Here is a 12,533-nt window from a genome sequence, read left to right on the forward strand (position 1 = left end):
GGATGAACCTGATCAGCATTATGCTCAGTGACATACTTTTCAACAACATCTTATATTTACTAAATGTTTAACTGTATGGCAAGAACTGTACTGATTGTTTAATGCATTCCCTCACTAATCTTTTTTATTGATATTCTTAAAACACCCTGCCTGCCCCTCAGAGTGCTCCCAGCAGTCAGGTGAAGAGCTGCAGGGCACGTGGCTGGGTTTCAGTCCGGGGCTCCCTCTCTTACCTCTGCTCTTCAGCACCTACGTTCAGTCTTCACAGCGTCACATTGTATGCACTTTTATGAAATCAAAGCCCAGAAAGGCAGTTTCTTAGTGCTTCATCAAAAGGATACACACACAAAACTCTAAATTAAGGATTCTGGCTCCGCTTCTGTGGGCGGAGGGGGTGCTGGGAGAGAAAGGATTATTTCGTATCACCAGGAGGTCACAGGTTTACTCGAGTGCAGAGAAGCTGCTTCCTACGCTTCTGAGAATCCTGGAACCGCCACATCTGTCTCAGCACCAGCCCACAGGTGCCCGGCGCTGGGGAGGCTGCTTCCTCCACGGAGGGCAAGGGCGGCCCCCCAAGCCTGGCCTCCCGGGCTCCGCCACACCCTCCCCGCCCCTGGCGGCGACCTGCTCTCCCTGCGTTAGAACAACGCCCACAGGGGGCGTTGCTGTGGCCCGGGACGCGGCAGGAGACACCTTTGCCACCTGTCCTCTCCTCCCTAAGGGCAAGTTAAAAACCTCAGCACCACGTGCTGCTGACAGACCTGCCTGTGACTGAGAGCCTACAGCTAGAGACCTCACTCGCGGGGAGCCAGCATGTCGGCTGTGGTCCTGCCGAGCCGGGGTTTGACCAGGAAACTCTCCGACTTTAATCTGGTGAGCCAGCTGCGCAGGGAGGGGAGTTTGACCCCGAGTGGAGAGAGGTCCGAGGGATGTTGGTGTTTCCTACTTCCAAAAGTTCACCATGAGGTCTGAATCCACTTGAAGATGTGAAATTGTCCGGGAAGTCATCAGATAACACAGGTCCTCAACACCGTGTCCGGGAAGGACATGGGTCCTGTCTTGCTTTAGGAATCGAGGATCTGCCTTCTAGGGCTGACACCAGATAGCTGTGTGTCACCTTTTGTTGCCTGCTTTCTCATCTAGACATTGAAGGGGCTGGTCCTTAACGATCTGGAATGGGAGATGGGGATCCTTCTAGATCTGCTCTTCCGTGGTCTTCATAAAATGCTCTCAGCCATGTATTGAAATGACAAAATTGTGAGAAATTGCATCCTCTTTTTACCTTTGGCATGAAGAAAGTCTCAGATTCATTCAGAGCCGGGGAAGGAGAAAATTAAAGAGAGGAAAATGAACAAGAGTTAGCCTTAGATTTGGACTCTGAGAGAACCCTAAATGTAACTTGGGGGTAATGCCTAGGGTGTGTACCGTTCTCTGGGATTTGTCTCCTTTCCCTAGAGGTGAACAATTGCAGAGTACATTCTTTAATTGACTTACCACACTCCTGGGCTCTACCGTTCAAAACTAAAGCCCAGCGCAAGGAGATACCGTGTGTGACTCTGCAGGCCCCTGTCGTCTGTAGGATGAGGGAGAACCATACAGAAATCAGGAAGGCTGGAGAGAATGTGTTCATATTACTAGAGAAATTGCAGAACTTTGAACTGAAAAATTTTTTTTAACCCTTTGGAAGGTTGTTTTTAAAAATGGTATGTGATGCTTGGGAGACCGGAGAACTTGGGATTGAGGAGGGGTGGTGTGAGTGTCAGACCCCAGAACAGACTCTGACATTGTCATCATTTAGTTTCTGTGTTGCTGGCCATGGGGCCCTCTCACCAAGGGAGTAAGCTAGGGGCAGCGATCTGATTAGGGAGCCATGGAGCATAAATCTTTATTTATAAAGCACTTAGAAGAAGATTGAGGGCCACAAATTGTCACTCTTGATGACTAGAGGTAAAGAGCAAGGTTGATGGCATACCCTGCAACTTCCTGTGTGTGGAAAGCAGGGCGTTTAACTTGGCAGCGCCTCAGCTTTATTCATTAGAAAAATTGAAATTAAAAATACCTACATCCTAGGATTGGTATGAGAACGACATGAAATAATGCCTACAGATCTCTTAGAGCTATTCCTGGAGCATAGGGAAATGCCAGTAGCTGGAATTGAGTTATTTGCTCAGCAAAATGTGTCTGGAACATTGGCAGGAGGCACAAGCACTGAGTCAGGCCCAGTGACTGCTGTCGCTTCGTTATGGAACCAGGTTGGGCCTGAAGTCAGGAGACTTGACACTCAGTTTTGGGTTACTCGAGCTATGTATTGGGAAAGCAACCTTCCTGGGGTGAGGAGAGGCTCCACTTGGTATCTGTTAAAGTGTGCGGTGCGGGAGGGTTTGAGCTAAAATAAACTTAAGGATCCCGTCCAGCTCTGACAGTCTGCAGAAGGGACATGGTTTATGCCTTTGCGAAGCTCCCAGCTCAGATGAAGAGCACACATGGGGAGAGATTCTGATGCAGGCTGGAAGGCGAGTGCTGTGCATGTGCAACAAGCACAACAATCCTGCAAGGCATGTGGACTCGTTGGTTCACCCAGGAAAGACTTATTGAACGCCTACCATGTATCAGACACAGCAGAGTTTCTGCCCTGGAGAAACATACATTCTACTGTAGGTGACAGACAATAAAACAAATTAGCCAAATGAGCATATAATTTCATGTAGAGAGAAGTGTTGTAAAGAAACCAGAGCAGTGGATGGAAATAGAAGATCAGGGGAACTCAGAAATCACAGCTGTGAATGGCAAAGGCAGGGTTCCAAACCAAATCTGCCTCTGACCTCCGGCAGACTCCTCTACCTCACTGCTTTCTCCTGTGGATAATCGCTGTAATACAGAAGTATAGTGTGTCCATGGTGGGATGTTTGCATCTTGCTTTCAGTTGTCTTACACTGTAGATATTTGTATTTAACCACACAGGCAAATATACACTTCCTACTATGTCTTCCCTCCCACCCCCCAAAAAGTGCTAAGATTGAAATGCAGTGCTCTCGGAATATCTTTGCTAAAGAGTATCATTGCTTGTAATTTAGAAAAGAGCTCTTTTCCCAAGATAATGAATGTATTTGTTAGAAGCAACCAAACACAATACATTTCTATTGTTAAATGTATTACTCAATGATCAAAATACTTTTCTTCCTGGTTCCTAGTTAAGTTCTTTCTCCCTGCCCTATTTCCTCCTTCTTAGTTTCTGAGTGACTCTCCTCTGTCTTTACCCATCCTGGAGGTACCTGTGTTTCTAAGTCAACTCACATGTGTATTGAAAACAAATAAGGAACAAATTATGAGCCAATGAAAACATATTCTGGAAGGGAATTTGCACACACTGGGTCAATATAGTAATGTTGAAATCAGTGTCCACTCAAGGCCACACCATTTCACAAACTTTTATGAGCTTCCTTTGATTTAAAGGCTCTCAGGCTTTGCAAAGGGGAACTGTAGTTCAGGTTGATTCTGCCAATGTGACACAGAATCAGTACTTTGGAATTGCTGGAACCAAGTTCCAGTCTAGACTGAGCCTTATGACCTGGGTGTCCTTGGACTTAACCTGACTGAGTCTATTTCCTCATTTGCAAAACTACAGCACCCTCTTCGTGGGGCTATGCTAGACATGCTAACTCTTAGAACAGTGCTAGATGCTGCCAATGATGATGTTTAATAACTGTGAAATGTACCAAGTATGACTTCTGACACATAGTGAGTACTCAGTTAATGGCAAATGCTATTATTAATATTACTAACACTAAAGAGTTAGTGACTTATCATACAGTAATGTGAATTTATAAACATATTTGAGAAAAGTCAGTTAAAAAATAGACTGTACATTTTTGTGGGTGGTTTTAAAATATTCCATGGTTAAAAATCATCAGGGATGCTTTTTAAAATGCAGATTCTAAGGTCCTCCCTCAGATCATCTGATTTGATTGGTTTGGGAGGAGCCCAGGAATCTGCATTTGAAAAGGACTCACCAAGTGATTTTGAAGTAGAGATCCAAAACACGCACTGAGGAACCCTGAGTTAGAAAGTGTGCATGGAGAATGGAGAAAGTAAAAGGCCAGCCGCGTGGGTAAGGAGTGGTCCTGACTTACTGGTGATGAGACCAGAGAAAAGCCCTCACTTTGCACGAAACCTACCCCTGAGTATGGACCTTATGTGCATTGCAGAGGGAATTGTATAGAATGACTGATATTTAGGAGCCTGAGTTCCTGACCTACACCACTACCTGTGCCACCTCTGGCAAGTCACTTTCTTGGGCTAATAGTGTCTCCATCTGAAAAATGAGGGTTTGAACTAGATGAACTCTAAATCCAAGTCTAGCTCTGTGAGTAAATTATTGTCAAGTTCCATGTGGGCATCAGAAGCCAAAGGAATGCAGACACAAAAGAGGGTTTGTTTCTGAGAGAATGAAAATCCAAGAGGGCTTTTTGAGGAAGGGTGAGCTATTTGAAAGAGGGAGAGAGAGGGGTGCCTTGCATTTAGTCCAGTGAGAAGTTGAAAGGGCAAGAGACCAATTAACTGGGGTAGAGGTTCCTGTGGGTGGGCCTCAGGAGACTCTTGAATATCAGAAGGAGGTATTTGATCCTCCTGGCCATGGGAGCCTCTGAAAAACTCTGAGTAGAAAGACATGAGGGTCACTAAGAGCTGGATTAGTGTGGTGGTAGTAGGAAGAAAAGCAGGACCTGACCCTGCTAGCCATGTCTGCAGAGGGTAAAATTGGACTCGGCGATTGGCTGGCCATGCACAGAAATGGGGAGTGGCGATGGAGTTTTGAGCATGATGCTTTCATGTCTGAATTGAGAGATGACACCTGTGGAGATGTATCTGGAATAATTTACTTTTCTTGGAGGCCAACAGGATGAGAGAATGTTGCCAAGGGAATTAGAAACAGGGAAATCCTTTGTCATTTAAAGGAAACCAGAAAAGGCTAAGGGCTCAGTGTTCTCTAGTAGGAAGAAGAAGTCTGATGTCAGAAACTCATCTGCATAACTTTGACAGGGTTTAAAAGAGGGAGAAGGCAGGGTAGAGTCTGCAAGCAGTCCTGATTCATAGACAGTATTCTGGGACCAAATGGCCAGGGTTTCTGTTCTGGTTCCTCTGCGGAACTATGGGTGAGTTACTTAACTTCACTAAGGCTTAATATTGTCATTTGTAAAACGAGGCACTTGAAAAGGAATAAAACCTACTTCTTAGATTGTTACAAAAATTAAATAAATTAAGGTGACCAATCGTCCTCCTTTAGGGAGGACAGTCTTTCTTTTGTAAGTTCTGTCCTCCCTCGGAAAGTGTCCTCCTACATGTCCTCCTTTTTGATATTGGAAGACTAATCTGTAAATGTCCATATTCGATCAATGCAGAGTTGATCCATTGTGTGTGATGTGATGTATTTGTATCAAAATGAGTACCTTTTTTCTTACAATTCTTATTAAAAATTAATAGGCATGTAAACATAATTACAATACAAAAATATTACAAATGTTTTTATTATGCATTTGTCATATTATAGTGTATTATTGTTGCAATGAATAAAATGTTTCTTTTATTTACCTCCTTTTCATTGTAAAAAAGTTGGTTACCTTGAATAAGTGCATTCAAATCAAGTACTTATAATGCCTGCAACATTATAGGCTCCTAATAAACGATGGATTAAAAGTTTTTTTAGAAAGATTATATCATGGCCCACATAGGGATATATAACAGTTCAGCCTTCTAATTTATTTGAATCTCCTCTAATCACACTAGCTGATAATTTAGGTTCTTTCCCCACACCTCTGTTTCAGGTGAGGTTCTGGGAAAATCTGAATTAAGAGAATTTTGTCCTAAGGGTCATCAGTGTTTATGCAGAGCTTATTATGCCAAGTTACTGATAGAACCTACCCAACATAGCCTTCTCATTGAGATAGTTGGTATAGTACCCATTCCACTACTTTCTTTGACTTACGTATAAATGGATGATTTTCTACATTTTTTTTTCTTCCCTTGCTATTTATTTGTGGGAACACATGGAACTTTATATATTATTATAAAACTTAGTTTAAAAATGTTTTAAAAATGTAGCAAACTCTTTTTGGAGTGCCAACCCTAATTTCACCTTAATTTGCTGTCATGTACATGTGGAAAGTGTTAGATCCTTGACCTTCTTTGCTGTTTTATTTAAGACATCCACATTCCAATGGGTTGTTTGTGTACTTTTAAGTATTTTGTAACTATTTTTCTGCAATTGGATAGCCAAGAGCCCAGTATACAAGAATAAGTTAGTGCTTCCCTGAGATCTTTGCCAAAAGCCAAGAAGTCATTCTTGTGTATTTAAAATATTTTTATCATTTTTATGGACTCTTCTTAATATTCTGTTTAAACTGTTTAATGATTAGGTCCTGTATGATGAGCTCAGTTGGTTGGAGCATTGTCCCGAAACAACAAGGTTGCAGGTTCGATTCCTGGTCAGGGTACATACAGGGAAGCAACCAATGAATGTACAACTAAGTGAAACAACAAGTGAATGCTTCTCTCTCTCTCTCTTCCTCTCTGTCTTTCTAAAACCAATCAATCAATCATTTAAAAAACCTATGTATTTTATATCTTTCTTCTTTCATCAACTGAATACTATTTAACCAGGGCTTATTATTAGCATGATTTTACAGATAAGGAAACTATCAAGGCTAAATGGTTTGCCCAAAGTAGTCCACCTGAGAGAGTCCCAACCCACATATTCAGACTCAAAAGCCTATGTGTGTTCTATTTTTAGGACATTTCACCCCATATTTTCCAATGTTTTCATGGGACACTTTTTGAACCTCCTCTAAAGACCTTTTTTTAGTTATTTGGTTTGTTGTGTGTCTATTAGGCCAAATCTTGAGCTTATTCATCTTTGTGCCTCAGAGCCTGGCACTTGGTAGGTGCTCATTAAAAGATATTGGATCTGTAGTGTGACAGGTGACATCAGTGAATACCTGAAGCTTCCTAAAGTTGAAATCTGACCTAGGAGCATGTTGGTCAAATAAGTTTGTAAATGTGATATATATGTTTGCTCACTTAGAGTTTGCATTGGGTGTGGGGGACAGGCTGTAAGCAGGCAGGGTTGTTATACGCTGAGGCTTAGTTTTAAGACTAAGCCTTTCCTACCCTAAGTGACTTTGTATCAGAGACTTCCTTGTTTGTATATTGGATTAAAGGTTTTGATTTCTACACTATAAAATGGGGCAGACCGGGAGCTTGCTCTTTCTTGGTTCCTGAGATTAGAATTAGAGGAGAGCAGCAGAAAGGAGAGCAGAGAAAGGTCACGTGGAGGGGAGGAGAAGCAGCCAAGATGGCGGAGTGCTGAAGGAGAAGCCAGTTAGTGCAGAGTTTGTGTAGAGAGAAGGAGATGGGAAACAGAGGTGAATAAGGCTGGTGAGGTAGAAACCTTTGATTCTAGGAAACTAGATAAGTCAGTGGCTTTGGGAGCCCTGAATGGAAAGGGAAGTGTTTTCCCACTGTGTGTATTTCTTGCCCACTGGGTGCAAGCTAGGATTAAAGCTGATGGCCCACCAGTTTTTGGCTCCATTATTTCTTTACCATCTGTCCAAATCTAATGTGAACGTGCATGGGTCAGGCAGCTGTGATGGTGGCCGTGGCTACTGGCTTTACAAAGCATTATTGAAACTATTACTTCCCTTGATTTACTTCTTCCCCACCATGCTATCCATATACTCCTGTATAGAATTTATGTAGCTCATTGTATTCCAAGGCTAAACTAGAAGAAAGAGTTCCTGATGACCTCTTCTCTGGGAGTTTTGAAACCAAAATATATCCGAGTTTGTGCTGCCTGTCACCAATGCAGCCAAAAAGGTAGAGACAAGGATTGAATCTTTATGAGCAGCAGCCTGGGGGGACAGGGGTTACATTTCCAAATCATTTCAACTCCCTATCCCCAGACGATCTTTTTTATAAGGGGGAAAAAGGGTAGGTAGATAATCAGATCATAGTCAAAGTTAATTAGATCATAATCAGAAGGTGTTTTATCCTTCTAGCCCAAGGGCTTTGCTTGTAGTCCCCTGGGGCACAAAGGTGGATCACTCACAGGTTTCACAAAGTCATGTTGGCCTGTTCTGGTATCCCAGTTCCTGGGACAAAGCTTTTATTGGCATTAGCTGTTATGCCTACTGATTATAACCAAAGCCACCACTACTCAAGCTAAATTTTTTTTTTTTTTTTGTATTTTTCTGAAGCTGGAAACGGGGAGAGACAGCCAGACAGACTCCCGCATGTGCCCGACCGGGATCCACCCAGCACGCCCACCAGGGGCGATGCTCTGCCCACCAGGGGGCGTCGCTCGGCCGTGACCAGAGCCACTCTAGCGCCTGGGGCAGAGGCCAAGGACCCATCCCCAGTGCCCGGGCCATCTTTGCTCCAATGGAGCCTTGGCTGCGGGAGGGGAAGAGAGAGACAGAGAGGAAGGAAGGGGTGGGGGTGGAGAAGCAAATGGGTGCTTCTCCTATGTGCCCTGGCCAGGAATCGAACCCGGGTCCCCCGCACGCCAGGCCAACGCTCTACCGCTGAGCCAACCGGCCAGGACTTCAAGCTAAAATTTAAACTCTTGAGTTCCCCTTATCATTTTCACATGATTATATTGCTAAATCATGAAAAACATTTTAACCAAGTGTGTTTAATCCTGTAGGAAACAAGCTATATTGAAAACAACTATGATCAAAGTGATACCATATCACTGATTTTCTCACTCAAAGAAGAAGTTGGTGCTCTGGCCAAAGTCTTGCGCTTATTTGAGGTAAGAGCTTTATTTGTTTTGCCTTGGATAGTAGCATAGCTGACACCTGTGTCATTTTCTATGCAGGGAACATAGAATCTAGAACTGGAAGACTTTATTTTCACCTTAGGCTCTAACATTAACCAACTGTGTGACCTCTGTTAAGTCTCGTTCTCTCTGAGCTTTGGTTTCTACATTTGTAATCAGACTCATTCAGAATGCTTGGCTGCACACCCAGGAAACCAACCCTGACCTCGGACTTCTCTTATGAAACTTTTCCTGAATTAATTACAATCTTCTCGGTATTCTCCAAATAGTTTTTACTTTCAACTGAAGCACTTATTTGACTTAAGGGTATACATTGATGTCTGGCCCTGAGGATGGTCTCTTCAGGCAGGGAACATTGGGTCAGTCATCTTATACATCCTCTACAGATCCAGATTCTTATAGATTAAGCATTCAGTTGAGAATGATATTAAATTTAAATATAAACAAAGGTAATTAGATTTTTCTTTCATTCTCTTGCCCTGGATTTTAAGAAGAGTATTTTTGAGCCAATTATTTTTTACCCAGCGTTCTTTAATAAATTGAAATCTGGTGACATTACATAAATAAATGAAGAAGAGACAAATCTCCCATATGGAATGATTCCAAATATTTTAAGTATATACTCCGTACTCCAAAAAGGAGAGCATAACTCCCTTCTTCTTGAGTGTGGGTGGCACTGAGTGGCTTTCTTCCAAAGAAAACAATATGAATAGGAGAGGGAAGAGTAACTTTTCAGTGGAGAACCCAACAAACAGTAGCACAGCCAGGTGTTTGAGGTCACATAGATAGTCTGTCTCTTAGAGATGATGTGGTAACAATGGCACTCCACCTCTGTGGCCTTCTTCCCCCGAAAACCCGTAACCTTGGTCTAACTATGAGAAAAACATGTGACAAATTCCAGTTAAGGGACATTATACAAAATACCAGATCCATACTCCTTAAAACTGTCAAGGTCATCAAAAACAGGGCATAACTGAGAAACTGTCATAGCCAAGGGGAGCCTTAAAGCAGTGGTCCTCAATCCCCGGGCCTCAGACCGGTACTGGTCTGCGGGCCATTTGGTACCAGTCCACAGAGAAAGAATAAATAACTTACATTATTTCTGTTTTATTTATATTTAAGTCTGAACGATGTTTTATTTTTAAAAAATGACCAGATTCCCTCTGTTACATCTGTCTAAGACTCACTCTTGATGCTTGTCTCGGTCACGTGATATATTTATCCATCCCACCCTAAAGGCCGGTCCGTGAAAATATTTTCTGACATTAAACCGGTCCGTGGCCCAAAAAAGGTTGGGGACCACTGCCTTAAAGGACATAGTGACTAAATGTAATATGGTTCTAAATGGGATCCTAGAATAGGAAAAAAGACATTAGATATAAACTAAAGAAATTCAAATACAGTAGTGTGTTTAGTTTACGATAATGCATTAATTTTGATTTATTGATGTTTCACCATCAATATAAGATGTTAACATTAGGTTCAGGGTCCAGGGCCCCTTATCACAACCTTAATTAGCCAGGAAGAACTTTAAGTGATTTGGCTCCAGGGTAGTTTCGGTAGCTTTCTTCCCATCACTTATCTAAACATTCTGTTGCCTAGTAATCAAGCATCACCCCGCCACGGGGTTCCCAGTCAAGGCTGAGCTCCTGGCTAGCTTTGCTCAGTAACCCAATAAAGGCTTGAATCCCCGGACACTCAGGGCTAACACCACTAGGGTCTCAGCCCATCTGTTTACAGATGCATAAGTAAATTTATTATAAAACCTGTTAGGCCTTGTGCGTCCCTCTTTTGGTGACCTAACGGTTAATAATAGGGAAAACTGGGTGAAGATTTCTGTACCGTTCTCTCCATTTTTCTGTAAATCTAAAATTGATCTAAAAATAGTTTGTTAAAAAAAAAATTAAACATGGCTATTCAAAAAGGGGTGGGGGGTGGGGTGGGGAACTGCTTGAGTGGGAGCAAGTAACTAGCGGAAAAGAGAGGCAGAATGCTTTTGAGTGCAAACTGTTTATGAGAAATAATACACCTGTAAAATGGTCCTTCATAACAATGTAGCCTTTTAATTATCTGGTTCATCAGCATTTTCCCCTTGAGAGGCCAGGCTTCAGAATTTGTAAAGTAAATAATAATAAATTAAAAGGATATTTTCAATTTAATAGACCACAAGTAACTAAATTACCTGGATTGGATTAAATGTACCCAGGGAGTATGTGTGTGCATGTGTGTTCTCTAGGTAAACTTTTTAAAATTAAATTTATTGGAGTGACATTGGTTACTACCATTACATAAGTTTCAAGTATACAATTCCATAATCCAGCATCTAAGTATTATATTGTGTGCTGAGTGAACTTTTTAAAGCGTTATTAAAAAATCTCAATTGCCCTGGTCAAAAAGTGGTGTTAACGCCCATTTACAGAGGAGGAAGCAGATGTTATTGTACTGGGTGACTGGAGAAAGGGTTGGGTTAGTATGTATTGATTTTTTCCCCCATAGATGTATTTCAGAAGCTGCCTTAAACATTATATAGGTCAGCACGACTTCTGCCCTTATTACGAGCCTGGGAAAATGCAGAATTAAGTTATAATTACTCAAAGTGCCAAGGCAAGGAGGAAAATACCATTCTAATACTTGTGGAAGCACATTAGGTGAGAAGCCAAGCATAGATGATGCTTGATTTGGAGCTCTTCCAACTTGGTGAAGAAGGTACTTCTCCATTTTATAAATGAGAAAACCATCATTTCATGAGGCAACCACACAGCTAACATGTGGCGGAGATGTGACTAAACTTTGCATTTTGGGTTTCAAAGGCCATGAGTTCTCTCTGATCCTCCAGCCCCTGCACATCTGCAGCACCCCTGGAGCTTTTTAGAAGTAAAAATGTTCTGGCCCCATCCTCCCATTCTCTGGGGGGAGGAGGATCCGTTACCAGGTATTCTTTCTTTTTTGTCAAATTGAAAAACGCATCAAAATACAAGAAAAATAACTTGTCTATAATGCCACCATCCACAAGAAACTACTGTTATCATATTTACTTTCATTTATTTCATGTATGGTTATGATTTCCAAAATTACCAACGAATATATTGTTCCTTAAAAAATATAGAACATTCCTGATCCAGCTATAATCCTTTCTGATCTCCCCTCAATCCAGTCATTTTGCAAATTTTCTGACCAATGCAGCATTATTATCAGTTTAGTATGTTTCCTTCTAGTCCTTTAGAAAGCTAGATGGTTATTGAGAGGTCCATGCTATCCACATTGTTCTGCAAACTCTGATTTGGTTCAATAGAGTTGTCAAGAGCATGGATGGACTCTGGGGAGACTGTGTTGTGACTTTGGGAGAGGTGCTGATTTCTCTATGCTTCAGTTCCTTATTTGTAAAATGGGAATAATAATAATAATAATAGTGTCTGTTTCAAAGGGTAGCTCTAAAGATTAAATAAATGCACGCAAGTTACATATTCAACGTTTAGTAAGAATTGCTTAGTGTGTGTGTTTTTTCTGAATGCAATGCTTTTGAGATATATACTTGTTCATACAAATTGTGCAAGTTAGATTCTGAAGAGCAGCTTTTACTATGTGTACTTCATGCGTTGGAAGCTTTCTTAACCCCTATACACCAGGAGCACGTGCAAGGCATCCTAACTCCTTAAAGAAAAAAAAATAAGGTCTGCAGGTGAGGGCAGATTTATTCTAGTAT

The 12,533-nt window shown here is 41.8% G+C and overlaps 1 protein-coding gene across 1 annotated transcript in view; it reads left to right on the forward strand.

Moving 5' to 3' along the window:
* The first annotated feature begins 715 nt into the window (after positions 1-715).
* PAH (phenylalanine hydroxylase) overlaps positions 716-12,533 on the forward strand; it is a 58,252-nt gene continuing 46,434 nt past the window's right edge. The window contains exons 1-2 of the mRNA XM_066356454.1: positions 716-873; positions 8,696-8,803. Coding sequence (XP_066212551.1) covers positions 814-873; positions 8,696-8,803 — 168 coding nt within the window. The 5' untranslated portion in view covers positions 716-813. The remainder of the gene's footprint in view (positions 874-8,695; positions 8,804-12,533) is intronic.

Source organism: Saccopteryx leptura, chromosome 1 (assembly GCF_036850995.1).
Source record: "Saccopteryx leptura isolate mSacLep1 chromosome 1, mSacLep1_pri_phased_curated, whole genome shotgun sequence".
Lineage (NCBI taxonomy): Eukaryota > Metazoa > Chordata > Mammalia > Chiroptera > Emballonuridae > Saccopteryx > Saccopteryx leptura.